This window comes from Euleptes europaea, chromosome 16, assembly GCF_029931775.1.
Source record: "Euleptes europaea isolate rEulEur1 chromosome 16, rEulEur1.hap1, whole genome shotgun sequence".
NCBI lineage: Eukaryota > Metazoa > Chordata > Lepidosauria > Squamata > Sphaerodactylidae > Euleptes > Euleptes europaea.
In genome coordinates this window covers 22,674,178-22,696,453 of record NC_079327.1, presented here as the reverse complement: position 1 = coordinate 22,696,453, position 22,276 = coordinate 22,674,178, and the positions used below count along the sequence as shown (strand labels likewise).

The 22,276-nt window shown below is 43.3% G+C and overlaps 1 protein-coding gene across 2 annotated transcripts in view; it reads left to right on the top strand.

Annotated features, from left to right (window-relative positions):
- The window catches only part of NALCN (sodium leak channel, non-selective), a 257,201-nt gene that overhangs the window by 160,960 nt on the left and 73,965 nt on the right, over positions 1-22,276 (top strand). For both annotated transcript variants that reach the window (XM_056862109.1, XM_056862108.1), the window contains one exon: positions 4,289-4,363. In XM_056862109.1, coding sequence (XP_056718087.1) covers positions 4,289-4,363 — 75 coding nt within the window. The remainder of the gene's footprint in view (positions 1-4,288; positions 4,364-22,276) is intronic.

Below are 22,276 nucleotides of genomic sequence, written 5' to 3'. Positions count from 1 at the left end.
GTATTACGAACTTGTTTTAGTGTATCTATAAGTGGCGTTGAGGGCTTTTTCAAGTGGAAAGGCAGGATATATATTTTTTAAAGGAATCAATCACAATACATTTCACGACCTATATTTTAGCATGATAGAGGCATCCATTTGTTTGGGTGCTTATTATTGGTACCTACCTATAGTGTCCATGACATCACTAAAGAGTGGACACAGTTGTCTTTGGTATGAGTGCTTATGTTGAATTACTTTGATGTTTTAGTTTGGGAAACTATGAACGCTGCTCATCTGTTGTTAACATGAGTGTTCATGGAGTCCAGTGGTCTCCAGTGTAGCACCCGCTGGTTTCCAGGTGCCCATTTGTTTCTTCAACAAAGCATCTCTTCCCTAATTTAAAGAACCAGTCCTGGCTTTCCTTCACTTCTCTAGAGCAGGAAGTGCTTCAGAAGAGCCCAGGAGGAATGATCTTTGTGTCACCAGGGGATACCCATGAAGAAACCATTGCCTCTATCATAGGTGGTTGCTTGACTTGCACTTTCCTAACATTTTGTGATTGACCCCAGCATTTCATGGCAGTCATTTTGTGGTGGCCCCTATTCCACATCCTCAAAATTCCAAGAAGGCCCATAGGCTCAGTAAGATTTGGGACCCCCAATCAAGTGCACAGATAGAAAAAATAATGCAAGTCTACCCTGTAGAAAGAAAGGAAGGCAGTGTGGTATAGCCCCATCTTTTCAGATCTCGGAAGCTAAGCAGAGTCAGTACTTGGAAGAGATACCCCCAAGGAAGACTCTGCAGAGGAAGGCAATGGCAAATCAACTCTGCTTCTCACTTGCCTTGAAAGCCTCTTGCTGGGGGTTGCCATAAGGCTGCTGCGATGTGATGGCACTTTACACGCGCACCCAGTAGAAATGTTCTACCATTTTGAGATCTCTTCCTTATTTTATTGTTTATTCCTCTCTGGGGAATAAATCTCCCCTTAAGAAGAAGAATGAGTTTCTCTACCCCGTACACTGCAAGACTATGCCAGCTGTAGAGATGAAGGTTGAGTATTCCCTATCTGGACATCCAATATCCGGATGGATCCAAAAACTGAACCTTTTGAGCCAGCATGCAGACAGATCTGCTCCGCCCGGCTTCTCCTGACTTCCGAGAGGCTGGACCACACGGATCTGACTCACATCCACGCTGCCCGGCCTCTCCGAAGTCTAGTGAGATAGTTACACCTTTGCTTTCTAATGGTTCAGTGTACACAAAATTATTAAAAATATTGTTTGAAATTACATTCTGGCTATGTGTATAAAGTGTATATTTAAACATATATAAAGCATAAATGAATTTGGGTCCCATCCCCAAGATACCTCATTATTAGGGTTGACAGAACCAGGTTGGGAAACTCCTAGAGATTTGGGGGTGGAGCCTGGGGAGGACAGGGACCTCAGTGGGGTACAAGGCCATCGATTCCACCTTCCAGAGCATCCATTTTCTCCAAGGGAACTGATCTCTGTAGTCTGGAGATGAGTTGTAATTCCAGGAGGTTCCCAGACCCCACCTGGAGGCTGGCATCCCTACTCATTATGTATATGCAAAAGTTCCAAAATATTCCAAAATACAGAAAGATCCAAAATATGGACCACTTCTAGTCCCAAGCCGTCCAGATAAGGGATACTCAACCTGTATGTGTGTGTGTGTATGTATATGTGTGAAGTGTGTGTTAAGTGCCGTCAAGTCGCTTCCGTCTCGTGGCAACCCTATGAATCAAAGTCCTCCAAAATGTCCTATCTTTGACAGCCTTGCTCAGATCTTGCAAATTGAGGGCTGTGGCTTCCTTTATTGAGTCAATCCATCTCTTGTTGGGTCTTCCTCTTTTCCTGCTGCCCTCAACTTTTCCTAGCATGACTGTCTTTTCCAGTGTCTTCTGATAAGGTAACCAAAGTACGATAGCCTCAGTTTAGTCATTTTAGCATCTAGGGTCAGTTCAGGCTTGATTTGATCTATAATCCACTGATTTGATATATATACATATCGCTCATCCATTTTTGTACCGTGATCCTGGCCACTGTTGAAGGAATGGGACTAACTCCCCTACTGTATTATGGGGAGAGTTGCTCCCCACCCCCATCCCAAATATGATTGCCTGTACCAAGCCCTAAGAATAGGCAGTGACAAGTGGATAAAGGATCAGGCAAATGTTGCAGAAAATGATAAGTTCCAGCGATCAGAATGAGAAGGAAGGGTAAGGCTCAGAAGTGCTAATTCCATGTGCTTGGAAACCGGAGCCTGTGAAGAGGCAGAGAGAAATGAATAGCTTTCACAGCAGAAGCTGGAACAGAATTTAGGCTTGGGGGAAAAACACAAAACAAAACAAAAACGTGTTAGGAGTGAAGTCTGTTATTAAAATCCAGAAGGGAATGGAGGAAGTTAAACAAATAATAAATTGAGGCTTAAATGTTCATTTGTGACAGTGCTCTGGATTTGTTTTTGACATTCTGTAAAAATCTTCATTGTGTGCCTGTCATTCTCAGCTAAAGCGATTGGAGCTAATCCCAGATTAAACCACTAGGTACAGCTAAATTTGTTAATTTTTTTAAAATCAGCTTTTAATTATGGTTATGCTTAGGAAACAATTGGAAATAGGCCTGGGATGAATTTTTGCAGATTTTTGTACAGGTGTTACTACTGCTGAGTGCATGTAAACCCATTTACTAGCATTGAAGCGAATTCTTTATTTGAAGGAAGGTTGCCCAGTTCTGAAAATTTTTGAATACACAGCTGAAGGTCACAGGTTCCTGGTTATAGCACTGCCATCGTCCGTGCTCCTGCTCTGCTTATATGGTAGGACTGAAAACCTGGACCGCAGTTGAATGGGAAGATGCTGGCAAAAAAGATGGCAAACGTCTGGGGAGGGGCTGTGGCTCAGTGGTAGAGCATCTGCTTGGCATGCAGAAGGTCCCAGGTTCAATCCCCGGCATCTCCAGTTAAAGGGACTAGGCAAGTAGATGATGTGAAAGACCTCAGCCTGAGACCCTGGAGAGCCGCTGCCGGTCTGAGTAGACAATACTGACTTTGATGGACCAAGGGTCTGATTCAATAGAAGGCAGCTTCATGTTTTCATGTGAAACCCCTGTGAAATTTCTTGGTAGAAATTCAGTCTACCGCTCAGAAATTCAGTTCTTGCACACAGTAGAGGAGGAAGAAGAAGAGTTGGTTTTTATATGCCAATTTTCTCTACCACAAGGAAGAATCAAACCGGCTTACGATCACCTTCCCTTCCCCTCCCCACAACAGACACCCGGTGAGATAGGTGGGGCTGAGAGAGCTTGAAGAGAACTGTGACTAGCCCAAGGTCACCCAGCTGGCGTCATGGGTAGGAGTGGGGAAACCAACCCTGTTCTCCAGATTAGAGTCTGCTGCTCATGTGGAGGAGTAGGGAATCAAACCCGGCTCTCCGGATTAGAGTCCAAATCACCGCTCTTAACCACTATACCACACTGGCTCTCACATTGCTAGAACACATCCCCCATCCAGTCCCTCTATTTTGATCTCAAGAGCAACCCTATGAGCAGCTCCCAGTTCATGTTCTACGTCTTTTAATGTAATATCACTGCTACTACAAGTGTATGATCCTTCTGTATTTGGACAAATCCACACAGGGCTCAAGGGAGCCATGTTTCTCCTTTCCTACCCAAGCAAATGCTACACCAGCATAGTTTGTTTACTTCATTGATATCCTGCCTTTTTGCCTGGTGGGGGTTAGGGTTAGCATTGTTCTTTTCTCTTCCATTTTACTCTCACAACAACCCAGCGAGATAGGCTATGCTGAGAGTATATGACTGGCCCATGGTTACCCAGCAAGCTTCCATGACAGAGTGGGATTTGAACCTGGGTCTCTCCCTATGTTCTGTCAAGTTACACAAAGCTGTATATGCAAGTTGACTGAATGGAGTGAAAGAATTCCTTCACACAAAATGGCCTTTCGCTGGAATGTCCTGTCATGTGTATGTATCTGCCCATGTGCATGCACTAAAAAAATACTGGAGAAACAGGAACTCTGTGGAGATCGCTTTCCGCACAAGCTCACCTGGGGAAGTATAGAACTCCTGTAATTTTTGTTCTGTATTTAAGAATTCATCTCAAGCATAGGTTAGAGGCTAAGTGAAATTCAACATTGCAAAATGCAATGTGCATTAAGTGTATCATTGCATGAGACACAGCACAATCCACTGGCAAAATTCTCACTGACATCCGTAAGGAAATGCTTTTGTTGTCAGTAATTAATATTTTTTTCACTCTTTTGTAGATTCTGCTGAGTTTGTTTGTTGCTGTTATCTTGGACAACCTGGAACTCGATGAAGACCTAAAGAAACTTAAGCAAGTAAGCTTTTTCATGTTGAGTGTGAATTGTAACAAAGCATTATCATGCCTTCATTTCTCTAGGGGGAAAATGCAGATGTAAATAACTGTTTTAGAAAATGAACTAAAGAAGATGCAAACGGCAAGTAATAGAAAATAAAATACCTAAATCCAGTTCTTTCCTATTTTCCTACTAATATCAACTGATGTTTCATATTGCACCCAAAATAGTTCTTTACACCTTATCTTATTGGTCTGATCCAGCATTGCCTTTCTTATGTTCTCATGTGTTTACTGCATCTGTGAATCTAGAAGTTTGCTCAGATTGTTCACATTAAGTGTTTGTCAGTCATTGTCATGATTTAATTTTATGGATACCTTACTTACTTTTTTCCCTCCTCAGAGGCCATGTCTACCCACTGGCTTTCTTGGCGGTAGACCTGGACTCCGAGGAGGGGAAAAAGTCCCCCTTCAGAGGCCAGGTCCACCAATTGGCTTCTATGGGCCTCCGGAGGCCAGGTCTACTGCCAAGAAAGACAATGGGTAGACCTGGCCTCCCAATGGGACTCAGCCGGAGGCCAGGTCTACCAATAGGCTTTTATGGCGGTAGACCAGGCCTCCAGACGAGGACTCCGGACGGGGAGGGGGAAATGGCAGGGACTTAGAATTTAATTTTTATCAATAAATAAGATCATTATTAAGTATGATATCAAGTTTTATTCAGTGTACCTATAGTTTAATTAAGACTTAAAACTTTAAGTAAAGTTTATTAAGTTAATAAACAGTGTACCTACCTATATAGTTTAAGTTTAAGAAATTTGGCTCTCAAAAGAAATCTCAATCGTTGTACTGTTGATATTTGGCTCTTTTGACTAATGAGTTTGCCGACCCCTGTCCTAAAGCAAAACAGTCAATTTTCTGTTGTAGCAGCTCCATGCAAACATTCCAATTTGCTAGATCTTTTAGGATTCAGAGCATTGTCCATGCTAAACATCCCTTCTGGAAGGACTGCATGTCTTCCAATGGCTGTATGAGGAACTAATTTAAAAAAAAAACAACCTTGGGATCAACCCAGACTACTTGGACCCTTAGCAGCTCTCCGAGGAGCGCAACCGAATGCTTGAAGGGGTGTTGGGGGGGAGTGCTGATCAGGAGCTGGTGTCAGAGGCTCTGTGTGTGTGGAGCAGCACCTTTGAGCCTGGGGGATGAGGACGAAAGGCCTATGAATCACGCTACTCTTTTAGAAAATGAACCATGCCCTCTGTCTATTAATAACCCAGAATTAAAATGCAACGAGCTTCTTATACAGGCATATGTTAAGATCTCGTGAAGTCTGCAAAACCGTTCTTGACATAGGGAAATTGCTACCTTAATGTTGCTACTTAAATCGACCCTCTTTTCTCCAAGAGACAAGGAGCTTGTTTCAAGGGCATTTTATTAGCTAGTTAATGCAGATGTTGCGCATTTTATTATTCTGCTCCATTTGGGGGGCCCATGAAACCCCCAAGCCACAATCATACTGTTTGAAGTCCTTCCCCTGACCTTCTGTCCATATTTGAGAGCCACTGGTGATCAGTAGATCTGTAGACTATAACATGCCATCAAAGAAAGGAAAAATTCAGTGATTACGTGATACATGTATGCGTACATTTCAAAGCATGTGCATAACGTTGCTTTAACAGTGCTGTCTTCACAACTCATCACTCAGTGGTCTTAGAATTCTCTTCTTCAGCCACATCCCCACAATGTAATTAACATCATATCTGGCAATGTCCCTTTAAAAGGTATGTTTAGGATGAAAGGAGTTAAGAAATTACTCCTTTGAAATGGATGATTTTCCAACCGATTAAGTGACTCAAGGAGAAAAGGTTTTCCCTTGAGCTAAATGTGATGGAATCCCTGGCTTCACGTTGATTGCATTTTTGAGCTATTCTGCTGAAATATTGGTTTTCTTATCACAGAAGATAAAGCAGAAAGAACATTTGTGGGGTTTTTTTTTAATTCAGTGACATTTTGTCTTCTCCATTATAAGCTAGCCATAAGAAGAGAAAAGAGTGCGGTGGGTGATATTTGCTGTTTTCGTCAGGCCTATTTGCATAATGGTAATGGCTTTGTATCATTGTGGAAGGAAATATTGTTCCCCATCTGTAATTAAAAAAACTAAGTGGAACACCAGGAGATGGCCAGTTAATTTGCTGTGTGCTGATTCTCCGGAAGTGTCTAATGCATACCAATTCCACACGCCTCACCTTGTGCTAAATTCTCTTTGCCTGTGTTTGTTTTCATTTTCCATCCACAGCAGCTTTAAAGATTGAGGAAAGAAGGAAAGCTTGCTTTGGTAATTAATGGCTGCCTGGAAGGAATGTCTTCTAATCAGCTTCTTCCACCTATTGATTATTTCTGCGTAAAGGACTCACGCTGTATAATGCTATATGTAATCCTCTTAGGGCTGTTTCAGACATCAGAAAATTAAGATCCACTCATGTAAATGTACAGTGATGCCCTGATTTATGGCACCTGGATGGTGGGCACCTAGCAGTCATTTGGGAGAAATCTGAAATGCCTGAACCCAAACAAACAGCTCTGCAGTATTTGACGGAGAACAAGAAAGTGTTGGCCCTATTAAGCAAGTGTTAGCTGTGCTTATAGTGAGGGTAAAAACTCATCACGGCAGAGACCTTCCCAATCTAGAAGAAGAAGAGTTGGTTTTTATATACTGATTTTCTCTGCCATTTAAGGAAGAATCAAACCAGCTTACAATCACCTTCCCTTCCCCTCCCCACAACAGACACCCTGTGAAGTAGGGGGGGCTGAGAGAGCTCTACGAGAGCTGTGACCAGTCCAAGGTCACCCAGCTGGCTTCATGTGTAGGAGTGGGAAAACAAATCCAATTCACCAGTTTAGCCTCCGCCGCTCATGTGGAGGAGTGGGGAATCAAACTAGGTTCTCCAAATTAGACTCCACCGCTCCAAACCGCCGCTCTTAACCACTACACCACACTGGCTCTCATAAAAGGAAGCATTCCTTCACACAATGCATTGTTTAATGGTGGAACTCCCTGCCCCAGGATGTGGTGATGAGACGGCTGCCAACTTGGAAGGCTTTAAGAGGGGAGTGGACATGTTCATGGAGGAGAGGGCTATCCATGGCTACAAGTCAAAATGGATGCTAGTCATGATGCATGCCTATTCTCTCTAGTATCAGAGGAACATGCCTATTATATTAGGAGCTGTGGAACACAGGCAGGACAATGCTGCTGCAGTCGTCTTGTTTGCGGGCTTCCTAGAGGCACCTGGTTGGCCACTGTGTGAACAGACTGCTGGACTTGATGGGCCTTGGTCTGATCCAGCAGGGCCTTTCTTATGTTCTTATGTTCAAGTTGGTACTACTCAGTCTCACCGACTTCACTAGGTTATTGTATGGCCTTCTGAACACTCCACTGTAGGAGAGTTAGGATGCTAATGTGATGACTTTTGTTTTTTACCAACTATTGAATATAAATAGGTGCAGTATTTTTCTTTGTCGTTTGCTTTAAAGAACCTATGACTAAAGGTAGGGTAGTGCTGAGTGGGGTAGGGCACAAAGAGTAGGGTTAAGGCAAATTGGTAGTGTTCAGGGTGTGGGAGGACTACTAGATGGGGTGGGTGAAAGGGGGCCCATTGGTCCTCTGTTTCTCGAGCACTCACAAAGCCCTGATATATTTTATTGTGATATGCCACTTTGCTGTTTTGGCAACCCTCTTGAATAATAAAGTAGGAACTTCTGGCCAGAGCTTTGTAAATCATCTGAAACAGGTGAGTTAAGAGTGCTGTTTCAAGACAATATTCTGACTTCCTTTAAATTAGTGGGGATGTCCCCGTTGACTTTATATGTACGGAATTGCACACTTTATTCTGAATTTATATCCCTTTAAGGGTCTTGTGTTGCCAGTATCTTATTAGTTTTTAACTTGGTTCATAGGAGTTCATTTCCCTTTTGCTGAGGGGGGGGAATAAAACATTTCATTAAAATTAAAAAGGTTCAGCTGAAACTTTTCAAAGTTGAAAGAGAAAGCACACCTGTTACAAATGTTAGGGTTGGCCTTATTTCAGCTGAAAGCCTCAAGAGGACTATAATGGGAATAGAAATTTAAATGTGAGCGATGACAATTACCTGAAGATTCTGAACTTTTGATAAGTCATAGAATAGGCTGCAAAGATGTTATGCATGTATATATGCAACATAAGTCAGGCAGTTCTGTCAGAAGGATATCGGAGGTTTGTACTAGAGGTAGGCTTGCCAAGCCCCGCAGCTCCACCAGCAGGAGTATTGTGGGGCCGAGGTGGACGTGTGCGGTGTGCGCACATGCCTGGCGCGGCATTTGCCACACCCCACACAACTCGCCTATGTCACTTCCAGGTCTACCCGGAAGCAATGCGGACTCTCTAGCGATCCCGACCGAAACTCTATGGTTTCCATAGCGTTTCAGCCAAGGTTGCCCGAGCATCCACATCACTTCCAGGTAAACCCAGAAGTGACACGCGCGGAGCGTGCGTGCGTTCCCGCTGTGCCTGCCGGCCCTCAGCTGGCCGGCGGGCAACCCAGTGGATTGGCGGGATTTTACCCGCCACCACTGGGCACCTGGCAACCCTAACTGGAGGGCATTGGATGCAAAGAGCAGGAATGGGTATTTTGAGAAAACCCTATACAAAAATTATTCTACAGTGTGGTGGAATTGGTGTCAAATCACATTTGCTGCATTCCAAGCCATTTGTGGTCAGGGCACTTCTATGCACATAGGAAGCTGTGTAGAAGTTCTAGTGAACAGACAGAACATAAGAGGAGGGTCAGCAGATATGATCCTGCTCTTTTGTGCATGCCTTCAGTGTGTAAAATGACTGGGCATCTGTATAAGGCTTGTTTTAATAAGATTCCAGAGGGGACAGAACTGGTCATTGGGAATCATGAGGACAAGGCAGATCTTCCTCATCATTCCTTTCTGAAAGCAGCCATCTGAGCCTCCCAAAAAGGCACTGCTACGCCTAAAGGAAACCCTTGAACAAAAAACCACCGGCCCCAAGGGTTGCACTGAGGAGGGGGAATGGGCCAAATTTACTCCCTCTTGGGACAAAGACGCCTCCAGAATCCTTGCTGATGTAAGAAGGGAAAATGGCAATTTTGGTTGAGTTCTCTTCTATTGTACTGCTCTCTTACTAGGTCCCCAGTGGGGTTTTCTTTTTCTTTTTTTGCTTTTAGAGGTTGCTGAGGGATGTTTTGAAAGAAAGACGGTGCTCATGGTTCACAGGATCCAAATCATTATTTCTTTTCTGTGCTACTGCATCAGCCTTGTTTAAAACACAAAATATAGGACATAATGAGGTAATTAGTGTCAACGTATGCGAATAAAAAAGCAGATAGGAATTCAACCTTGAGGGATTTGGGGGAAAGGTATGTCTATTTTCATTACTTCAGGCTATTTGCTATCCTTCAACAGTCTTTCCAAGCAGCATGACTGTCACTCGGTTTTATCTCGCCTGTTAGTCCAGAGAAAATAGCACGGAAAATATTTGCTATTTTACACATCTGTAAATGAAAGTCGTCTCAGGGTAGCAGCATCGGACTTGAACAAGAAATCTCATGATCTGAAGCTGGCCCAGTGATTACCTGGACAGCGGGTGCTTATTTTTCAGAGACCTTGGCAGGTATGAAAGGCCTGTGTAGGGTTGCCAACCTCCAGGTACTAGCTGGAGATCTCCTGCTATTGCAACTGATCTCCAGCCGATAGAGATCAGTTCACCTGGAGAAAATGTCCCCTTTGGCAATTGGCCTCTATGGCATTGAAGTCCCTCCCCAAACCCCGGCCTCCTCAGGCTCCGCCCCAAAAACCTCCCGCCGGTGGCGAAGAGGGACCTGGCAACCCTAAGTTGCAGCATTGTCTCTTGTAATTGGCTGTCAGTATGAAGCCTCTTTGTTGGCTAGCTTGGTCTCATTATCTAGCCTGGTCAGCATAGCAGTAGCCTTGTCCAGCTATAACCTCAAGCATGGAACTCTGAACTGCCCAGGTGCAACTTTTGGTACGCCTTGCTTGGGCTTGACATTTATGGGTACAGATGGGTTCAGATGTACACAGTGAGATCAGAAGCAAGTGTGAGCCTCTTGTGCTTCCCCATCTCCCCATTACCATATCTAGATTGGGAAATACTGTACTTGTTTGGACAAAATGAACATTTGAAAATATGCATGGAGACAATAGAATTTTACAGCTTTGCTGTGGTTAGACTGAGTCAGACATAAAAGGTTCTGTTTTCGTTTTTAAATTTTGTCACACTGAAAACCTTTAATAGAACTGGGAAGGGATTCCTGGGTCTTCTGAGTCATAATCCAGCTCTTCTGTCTCTTCACGACTTCTTTCACCTACATTCTTTTCTGTTCACTCTTTCAAAAGAATATTCTCTTGGGAAAGATCAGCACTCTCTCTTATGGTTTTTCACATCTGCCTATCTTTCACTTTCCGCTACATATTTATGACTTGAATACAGATGTTGTTCATTACTTGAAAACGCTATTTGAAACTGATGTGCAGTGTTACCTACAACCATACATTTTCTCTGAGGGCCTGAGTATTTGCAGTAAATGTATTGTGATAAATGAATTAAAATCTCTGACACAAACTAATATACCTGTTATTCCCCCCCCCCCCCGTGTTCATACGTGTTAGGTAACAGTTCATCCAATTTGGTTAATAATTTTTTCTTAGCCTTGATCATTACAGTGCATACCGTAATAAGATACTACTAACTGACTTTTTCCGTTACTGTTATCTTTAAAGCTTTAATAATTGCTTTTTGGTTTTCTAATGTAACTATTATTATTTTATGGTACCAGAATTGGCTTGAGAGTGTCTTCTGTGCTTCTGTGTAGGATTGGATCCAAAGATGTTGTTCCACTGGTGTAATAGCAGTTTCTAGTGATTTCTCCTTCCCACTGCAAAGCCCTGCTTTGCCTGCCACACTGTTCCAGAGGGTCCCTTGACCCCCAAGGAGCAGAATTTGGGGGAGCTCAATAGGCTACAGTGGAAAAGGGAAGTCTGGAAGGTCCCACAGTGCTGGTGTCACTCCATTGGGGGTTCCACACCTGGGACCTCCATATAGGTAGCAGAACATGGGCAGCAGGGGGGGGGGGGAAATCTTCAAAAAGTAGACAGAACAAAACTATTCAAAATTCTTTGTCCCTGATCTGATACAGCAAAAGGAGGGGTTGAGTTTCCTTTAGGTAGGAACCCAGCATTCTGAATCCTAGTTGATCTTTGGATGTTGACATTTTGTTAACAGTAGTAAGAAATGGAGTGTGGCATATTAGAAGGAGAAGAGTTGGTTTTTATATGCTGACTTTCTCTACCACTTAAGGCAGAATCAAACCGGCTTACAATCACCTTCCCTTCTCCTCCCCACAACACCCAATGAGGTAGGTAGGACTGAGAGAGTGTGACTAGCCCAAGGTCACCCAGCTGGCTTCATGTGGAAGAGTGGGGAAACAAATCTGGCTCACCAGATTAGCCTCTGCCACTCATGTGCAGGAGTGGGGGATCAAAAAATTAGCAAAAAATTGGCCATTTATGCAGGGTTGATTTTGATGCTTGCTCAAAGCTCCTTTTTAAAATCTGACCTTTAAAATGCCTATTCATGGTCCCGATGCAAGAGAAAGTGAAAAAAATTCCACCCTCCCCACTCGCCTGCTCCTTCATTACTTCGTTTGCATAGCCATTAGCAATCATCGTTTGCATAGCTAACCCATGGCTGTGATTCTTCATGCTTCCTTGAGTGGATACTTCGAGGCGAGGACGGAGCAAATAAAAAAGGTCGTGTTAAAGGGGGTCTTAAGAAATGCTAAGCAGGTATGCTCCAGCTTTGCAGTGACCTCTGGAATGACGGTTCAGCGTGAAGAACTCAAAAAAGTATGCGGGTCACTTCAGCCTGGAACGCGCTTCTAATTACCAAGCATAAATGGCCATCGTAAAAGACCTTGCATCCCACTGGGTGGTGCGCTGTGACCTGACCCATGGGTTGAATACCACTGCATAGAGGATAATCTCAGAATACATGTCACAGTCTTCAAACAATTATGGTCTTCACTCTCAGAGAGAGCACAGACAGCACAGGGACATTCTGTACTTCTTTGGAGAGAAGCGTCCACAGTGTGAGCAAGCTGCTGAGATGACCCTGCTCCCTCAGTTGGTGGAAAACACTCAGGGCTGTCATGAAAGATTGGCCTGGCAAAGGACCTTCCGATGCTTTTGGTCCAGTGAGGTCCCACTGCTTGCTGAATGGAGATGTTTAACACATCTACTCCAACCAAGAACGAGGGATCTTCCACTGTGTATGTACAGGGACACACAGAAAGTGAACATCCTTGGTTGTAGCCCAGTAAATGGCATCTATCCTCCCACCCCCCCACCCCCCCACCCCCCCAAAAAAACTGGAAGTGTTCCTGGACACACATCCCTAAAAGATGACACATGAAGAGTCAGGTTTCCATCCTCTGATCTAAGAGCATGGGTAGGAATATATGAGAGGAAGCACTCCTATGTTTCCAAGCCATAAATGGAAAACCTTTTGAAGCAGGACCACTGTGCCTACACCTGACTAAAATGAAATTCTGCATAGTACTTAAGTATGAGCCATTCCTATAATGCATAAGTGTGAAGCTGTTCTGAAAAGATATTGCAAAAATAAACTACATGGTTTTAATTAAAAATAAATAAATTTCAGAATCCAAATTCCTGTTCATCAGATTTTTTGGAAGATCCAAACATCTTACAGCTGGCTTTATAGATGGCCAGCTAGTAAGGAAGGAAGGCTGTATGGGACATGATCCCATTAACTATTTGCATATCTGTAATGGTGATCTTTATACTGCCCTTTGCCCCCAATCTTGATGATATGTTTTCCTTTCATTAAAACACTCTGCAGGTGTTAAACCATGTGCAAGAGCTCAGCATAGAAAATTATTTTTGTTTGTTTTCTTAAATGTTGCTATATATTAAGTTGATAGGTTCTGAAACACTGCAGAAAGCCCCATAATATCTTGTGATAACAAGATTCTTTACCGTGTACAGCAGCTTTTAAGGGGGAAAAAACACTAGTGAAAGAACATGCTATTTTTACGAATGTTGCTAGACACTCCTGCTGCTCCTGGGTTTTTATGTGATTGTCAGAGAGTAAATGAAAACGCTCCATGAGATCACAGCATCTTATTCTGTTGTTCAGCAACGTTTTCCTGTGAAATCGTATGTGCCAGGCCTTTCAGGGCTTTCTTTTTTTCCTTGTGAAGGGTTTGCACTAAAAACAAATCTTGTCTTTTAGGGGAATGATGGTACTTAAAAGTGAACAGTTCAGCTTCACAGGTACAATTCTTCTTGTCATATCATACCCCTGTACAGGAAGCTGCCTTTGGCTGATTCAGACTATTGCTTTGTCAAGGTCAGGGCTGTCTAGTCAGGGATTGAACCTGGGACTTCCTGCATACAAAACGGCTGCTCTTCCACTGAGCCATGGCCTCTTCCTGAGGACGGTGGGCTCCAGCAGTCGTGTCAGTGTTGTGCCCAAGCAGGAGTGCCAGAAGCATTCTGGTAAATGGTGGGTTTATTTGGTCCAGTTACTGGGTTAGATCCTAATATGATAGAAAAGTGTGTGTGTGCTTATTTTTAGGAAGGCTTTTTTAAACGTTCAGAAAGAGCCTATTTACAGCTGGAAGACTACTCTGCCCCTTTATTCTGCCACGCATATTAGCCAGTTACCCTGACTTTGAAACGTTTGCTCAGGAGTAATGAGAGCACATAATGTTCCGAGTGAACAATGCACAGGAAGGACTAGATTACGTTGAGTGTGCCTCTCATACTCGGTTTGAATGCAATATCAACGCTGGGATATTTGGATTATTATTTGCAGGGAGTCTCAAAAAGCTGTCTGTTACAAGGTCAGTTGCTGGCTGATTTTTCACAAATGACTTAATATCACAAGGTCGATGATTTTCATGTCGAGTGCGACAAGCTTAGCACAATTTATAATCAACAGGCGCATTGCTCTGTCACTGGAACACTGCTGTCATCAAGAGCTGTACTCAGAGTGTGAAAAGCCAGCGGAGAGGAAATCCTTTCTGCCAGCACTTCTCACAGCAAACCCTGTTGTATACATCTGCATGTTAACTGCACCCAATCAGCCTCTTGATTCCTTTTGAGAACAAGCAATAATTAACTTTCCTCAGGAAAGGTTTCCCTTGGAGTATTTAGGAGTGTCAGTCTTGTAATCAGCTACCCTGATTGATTATGACCCAACAGTTCATTCATAACCGCATGTCAAGGATATGCCAGCCCTGTGCATGCAGCACAGGTATAGTGGCAGCCACTGAGCCAGTGATCGTGAGACCTTCTCTGAGACTGTTTGTGCCTGGATGGAAGACAGGCTTAGAGCCCCGTACAGATCATTTCTGAATTTCCTAAAAGAACAGGCTATCTTCAATCAAATAAAGGAAGGAACTGAGTAAGCAGAGACTGTTGTGGTATCCTGACCGCCCTAGGCTACCCTGGCACACCAGGCAAGGTGTTCAGGACTGGAGCAAGTGTGCGGAGACAAAAGGGGTCTCCTGGCATCCATTTTGTGTGCCAAGCTACAAAGCCAACTGGGCAAATTCAGGCTTGTTTACCTGTTTCCCCTTGGGAGGACATGTGGTGTAACTTGGAAACAAAAGGACAAAAGACGGACCCTCTCAGCATTTGTTTAGCTCTCTCCTGCAGCAGATAAGGCACGCCTTCATAATCTCATCAGAGACAGAACTCCATTCAGAGAATCGAGATGGACACAAATAAACTCAAGTTGCTAGCCAAGCCCTCTGACTTACCCTGGCAGATAGTTTCCCAGACCTCGTCTTCATCTAAAACTCTATAGCCAATGCTCAGGGGTACTTAGCCAAAAGTCCCTAGGCATTGTTTCTGATCTATCTCACCTCCTGATCTTCTCTCCCTCCTACTCCTAATCTCATCAAGAGCAATCACATGAACACACGAAGCTGCCTTCTACTGAATCAGACCCTTGGTCCATCAAACTCAGTATTGTCTAAGACTGGCAGCAGCTCTCCAGGGTCTCAGGCAGGAGGGGTCTCTCACATCACCTACTTGCCTGATCCCTTTAACTGGAGATGCTGGGGACTGAACCTGGGACCTTCTGCATGCCAAGCAGAGGCTCTACCACTGAGCCACGGCCCCTCCCTAAAAATCAGACCTTTTGTCCACTGGCAATGACAGCCTATTACCAGACATTGCCAGTCATCGTGAACCATACCTCCAACTCCTCTTTTGGGTATAAATATTACCCCTTTCACAATGGTAAGTTGTGTGTTGAAGCTCTCACTCACCCCCACTTGCTTGCTTGTGGGCCCCCTTCTTTTTCCCTTCCTGCAGCTGCCATTTTGGACCGCACCTCTGATCTAGGTAAATATACTTTCCCCTGGGAACCTCATATCCTTGTGTCCGTCCCCTCCTACCTTTTATTTCCTAGTTCTTGAGTGTATCGGGTTTTGTGTGTGTTTTGCTGTGTGTGTGTGTTTAAAAAGTTATTTTTACTATAAAAACCAATTGATTCTTAAAACAAATCTCCTCTTTATTAAGAGTTTTCCTCAGGGATTTGATCTCTGTCTAAAAAGGGAAAAGATTCTGGTTACCCTGGCCTCTTGCAAAATATAGTCTCCCCAGCTAATTCACCAACCAAAAAGGGGAGACTATCTAATTTGGGTAACAAGACCTAATTAACTCCTTACAATGGCTCCACCTATAGCTTAGGGTTGCCAACTGCCAGGTAGTAGCAGGAGATCTCCTGCTAATACAACTGATCTCCAGCCGATAGAGATCAGTTCACCTGCAGAAAAATGGCCGCTTTGGCAATTGGACTCTATGGCATTGAAGTCCCTCCCTTCCCCAAACTCCACCCTCCTCAGGCTCCGCTCCAAAAATCTCCCACTAGTGGCGAAGAGGGACCTGGCAACCCTACTATAGCTGTATACTCTTCCCTAAAAGTCTCAGAAAAAGGCAGAATAGATAGTACTTGGACGATACAGATTTACAATAAATGGAAAAACTTCATTATTAAACCACATTTTTATATGCGTATATGCTGGGGGATATTTAACCTACAAAACATGCCGCACTTCTATTCCGATCTCATCATCTTACCCATTACCCCAACAAGAAGAAAGCAATGCCACAAACTTGTATTTTTATTTTGTTTTCATCTTTTGCCAATCCATTCATTAATTTCTTTTTCCTTCAAAAAAAAAAATCTTTTCGGCTATTTTGGAAATTCCGAAAGGTAGTGGCAATACTAAAAGCTGTTTCTAAGGAAATGCATACCTTCTGATAGATAGTTCATAAGGAAATCATGTTACTGTTTATCGTCACTAATACAAGCGAGATGGTTGGCGCCTAGAAGGTAGTTTAAAATTCCTACAATGTCCTGCATTCTATTTTGCTCTAAAAATAACATGTCAATCCTTGCAGAACGAGAGCCCCTCTGGGCTGTAGCATAAGCTGGGTATTTCAGGGCAATACAGCACAAATCAAAATGTCACAAGCAGCTCTACTCTTTTCCCCTCCATCTCTAACCTGATTCTGATGTTTGATAAGAACACAGCGAACAACAGAGACATTTTGCAAGCTATTTTCTTAGCTAGTGTCAGCTATACACATTCAGTTCGTTAATTCTCAAATGTTACATTGAAGTTTCAGTCTGATTTTAATTGTAGCCACATCATGATTCATGTTTTGCCTTTTGTGTCAAACCAGAAGGATGACAGTTTCAAATGGAGAGACATCTAATAAATCGCTTGATCAGCCCACTCTCCCTGAGGCAGGATTGTCTGTTCCTAAAGCATGCTTGACTATTTTCTTTAAAATGGAAGGCGAGGTCACAGACTTTCTTGGATGCTTTTTTCCACCACTGAACTATTTGAGATTGATGTGTACACTTTATTTATTTACTTACCTTTGTTCTTGTATGCCACTTTTCCCAGCTGTCCAAAGTAGTTTACAATAAAACAAAACAAGCTAAAGCCAAAAGAAACCTGATATGTTGAAATACTGACACATTAAACGCCATTAAAACCAAGTCAGGAAAAAGTCTGCTTAAACACCTAAACTGGATGGGAAAAGAGGCAGCCCTCACTGCAACTGGTAGCCCGTTCCATAAGGGTGGGTCCATCGGAGCAAACATTCTTGCTCTGGCAGTCACCAATCTCACCTCATTTAAGGAGGGAAAAACAAACCCTACCTTGTGAGGATCTTAAGGTCCATCTGTGTTCGCATGGGGAGAGGCAGTTCTTCAAATGAGAATATTCAACAGAGTAGTGATCATTTTTTTCACATTTAGAGGAGCAAGCATTTGTTTTGTTTTTAATATTTTTATTAAGAATTTTAAACATTAAACATTACAAGCACATATTCATACGCATACATTCAGTCTAGATCTTCTTCCAAGGAAATCAGTGAATAATTATAAATGAACCAGTAGGTAAAGGTAAAGGTCTCCTGTGCAAGCACCAGGTCATTCCTGACCCATGGGGTGACGTCAAATCCCGACGTTTCCAAGGCGGACTTTGTTTACGGGGTGGTTTGCCAGTGCCTTCCCCAGTCGTCTTCCCTTTACCCCCAGCAAGCTGGTTACTTATTCTACCGACCTCGGAAGGATGGAAGGCTGAGTCAGCCTTGAGCCGGCTACCTGAAACCAACTCCCGTCGGGATTGAACTCAGGTTGTGAGCAGAGCTTTTGACTGCAGTACTGCAGCTTAACACTCTGCACCACGGGGCTCCTAAATGAACCGGTAACTAATCAGAAAACACTCATTTCAATCATACAATGGATTTAACCTATTAATGAACTACTCTGAATTACATATATCATATAAACATCCTGCTCTTTAACTATACCAATCTTCTAAATAACACTCTAAATTCTAAAATCATAAACAGTATTTAATATTACTACACTTGGTTATACTTATCATCCCTACTTTAACTCTACTATAAATTATTTCTCCACACTTTACTGCCTACTTTCCCCATTTATTTCTTGTTTGTCTTCGTCTGTCTAGAGGAGCAAGCATTTGTGAGGTGGGCATTCAGTCTGAAACCCTGTGCAAATGTATGCTGAATTCAGATTATATATCTTCCCTGACCCCTTTGGGTGGGGGGAAGATGTGTAGAAACTGGACCTCTGTGCAAACATACTTTCACAAACTGTACATTGGGGTTGTCACCTGATAAAAGAATTGTTAGTCAACTTAATTGCTTTATTTATTTATTATTTCAGTTTCTAGCCCACCCTCCCCGGCTGAAGCCAGGCTCAGGGTGGGTAACAACAATAAAATTAACATAGTCCAATAAAAATATCAATCAATCTTTATTAAAAACAGTCATAGACCAGCACAGCTCTTCACAATTTACCACTAAAATCCTTAGTATAATATAAATACCCATTAAAAACATTTAAAACAGTAAAATACAATAGTCAGCCATACAATAGTCAACCATTCAACTAATTAAAATATCAGTGGGGCTCAATTTCCGTATGATATCTGTGTGATGTCTTCCAGACCGTTTTTAATATTCTTGTAGCTCTCCTCTTATCTTATTCAGTTTGAGAGTATCATTTGTGAAACATGAAACCAAATACCTGAACTAAGATCACTGGGGTCGAAATAAGATCTTAGCACGCCGTTTTAGAGAAATACTTAGACACAACACAACCATGATTGCAACTTAAACCCTACTCATACAATACAGTCAAATGTATTCAAGTGAAACAATGCAGTTAGTTTCTCTTTAATATAATTTTAAATGAATATATAACCATTTTAATTGCATGTATTTAAAAACAGTCCAGCACCTGCTAGTATTGCCAGCTGACCACAGGACCTGCTCTACGAGGCTTCTGCACCTTATAGATCATCTTTATGTGCAGAAATCAGCAGGTGAAACATTTTGCAATGTGAAGGATAAACATCAGACACGCATTGTGCATAAAGGAGAGCATGTTCATGCCTATTGGTTTCCCACACCACCAGGGGTCTGCACATATTGCTAAATATCTGCAGCAATCGATATGTACATACATGTGTAAGGCTTTGTCACATAATCAGAAGCCTTCTTTTCCAGACATTCAGCCATACACACAAATGGGGGGGGGGGACCATCCCGCCCCCTCTACACATGTATATGTGATTTTGGTTGCTGCTACCCCCCCCCCCACACTGCAGCAGTTTTCACATGACATCATCATCCAAATGTCCGCCTTCCAGGTTTTCCCTGGTTTCACTGCATAGTTTCTACAACCTGCTTTGATACAACCTTTCCTGCTTTAATACAACCTGCTTTAGTACAACCTTTCACTGTAGCATTATAACCCTGTAGTTATATATCTACGATTTTTTTTAAAGTTAACAAAGTACTCCAGTGTCAGGGGGGCAGCAGAAGGGGGCCATAAGGTGGAAATTATTTGCAGCGAGCAGTGAGAACACAATGGGGAATTGTCCCCATGTCCCCCAATGTGGAAGCAACCTTTGAATGCCTTAATACTGCTTTCATCACCTGTTAGGCTGCTGTTATAGGCACAGCTGCATCAGCTTCTTGAAAAGTTGACAGCCCAGTACCTTCATGTCTTTATTACAGAACCCAGCTGCTTTGGGGATAGCTACTCTCTACACAAGGCTGCCCTTGAGTCTGATTCGAAGACTCCAGTTGGTACAGAATGCCACGGCAAGGCTCCTTACAGGGACCTTAGTGCGGGAACATACACAGCCAGTGCTTCGTCAGCTGCACTTAGGGTTGGCAGGTCCCTCTTTGCCACCGGTGGGAGGTTTTTTGGGCGGAGCCTGAGGAGGGCGGAGTTTGGGGAGGGGAGGGACTTCAATGCCATAGAGTCCAATTGCCAGAGCTGCCATTTTCTCCAGGTGAACTGATCTCTATCGACTGGAGATCAGTTGTAATAGCAGGAGATCTTCTGCTATTACCTGGAGGTTGGCAACCCTAGCTGCACTGGCTCCAGCTGGAATATCGGATCTGGTTCAAGGTGCTGGTTTTGACCTTTAAAACCATATACGGTCTGGGACCCTCATATCTTAGGGACCGCCTCTTCTGGTACACCCCCCCCCCCAAAAAAAAAAATCTGATAACAACTTACTGGTGGTCCCTGGCCCTAAGAGTGTGCGGTTGTCCTTTTCAGCCCTGACTCTGGCCTGGTGGAACTCCCTCCTGAGTAACATCAGAGCCTTGCAGGACCTTAAATAGATCCACAGGGCTTGTAAAACATTCAACGAGGCCCACAATTGAGGACAGCCGTGATGTCATCTGTGCTGGCCTCCCTACCTCTCTGCCCCATATTATTCTAGTTGGTGTATGAGCTAGGGGAGGTTATCAGGCTGCCATACTTTAGCAAAGACCATTTTTGGCATCCTCTGTTGTTTTTAAATGTTTATTTAAAACTGTTTTAATGATTGTTTTAGAGTTGTAATGAATGCTTCCTGCGTAGCGTTGCCAGCCTCCAGGTACTAGCTGGAGATCTCCTGCTCTTTCAACTGATCTCCAGCCGATGGAGATCAGTTCCCCTGGAGAAAATGGCAGCTTTGGCAATTGGACTTTGTGGCATTGAAGTCACTCCCCTCCCCAAACCCTGCCCTCCCCAGGCTCCTCCCCAAAAACCTCCCGCCGGTGGCAAAGAGGGACCCGGCACCCTATCCTTGCTCCTGTAGGCTGGTTTTAATGTTGTTACCCGTCCTGAGCTTGGCTTTGGCTAGGGAGGGTGGGATATAAATTGAAAGTAATAAACAAACAAACAAACAAACAAACAAATAGTTTCACTGATCACAGTGTGTTTAAACTTGTGTTTTGCTTTTGCTTGTGTTTAAACAAAAATGTTAAATGGATGACAAATATTCCTTTTGCTGTTTCATAAAATGGGTGTTCAAGGGGGGGAAAGTGGTATCTTAGGTCGCAGGCTTCATGATGCAGGGGCTGGTTTGCTCACGCTACTCTGAAAAGGGACTTGTACACTGATGACATATAAAGAATAATTAGCTTTAGCCAAAACAGGTATCACAGGACCTTTAGTAGACCTTCTTGTTCTCGGGACTGCCCAGGAGGCCAACTGAGCTCAGTAAATCAGTGGAGTTGTTCATCCTGTCGGGTTTGTACATAGCAAAAGGGGAGGCTGAAACAAGATGACAAGGTGGCTGTTTGTGGATGTTTATGCGAGCAGAGAGGGGCATAATTCTTCCAGTGGCGTTATTTTTCTGTGTATGTCCTTCTATCACTTCCTTTTGTCAAACTTATACTTTAAAAAGAAAAAAACAGTCCGACAAAGTGAATAATATATCTGAGAAATCTCAGAGGATTATTCTTCCCCTCTGAGTACCCCATTCACAATGATGTATAACTCGCAATCATGCCTATGCATAAGCATTACTCAGACGAAACACCACTGCGCTGGAAGATATTCCCAAGTAAGCGGGCATAGGATGGCTGCCTTAAAGCTCCAGTGCCCGGATCACACAAGTAATAAACATTGTGTGTGTGTGTGTAAAGTGCCATCAAGTCGCAGGCGACTTATGGCGACCCCTTATTGGGAGTTTTCATGGCAAGAGATTAGCAGAGGTGGTTTGCCAGTTCCTTCCTCTGCACAGCAACCCTGGTATTCCTTGGTGGTCTCCCATCCAAATACTAACCAGGGCTGACCCTGCTTAGCTTCTGAGATCTGACGAGATCAGGCTAGCCTGTGGAGCTAATAAACATTAATAAACATTATCTAATAAAATTGTGAAGACAGCACATGATTTCAGAATGGCATAGATGGTTGGAAGTTATTTTGATGCTGATTCCCTGTTCTTTATTTCCATTGTATGTGAGGAAGTCTCACAA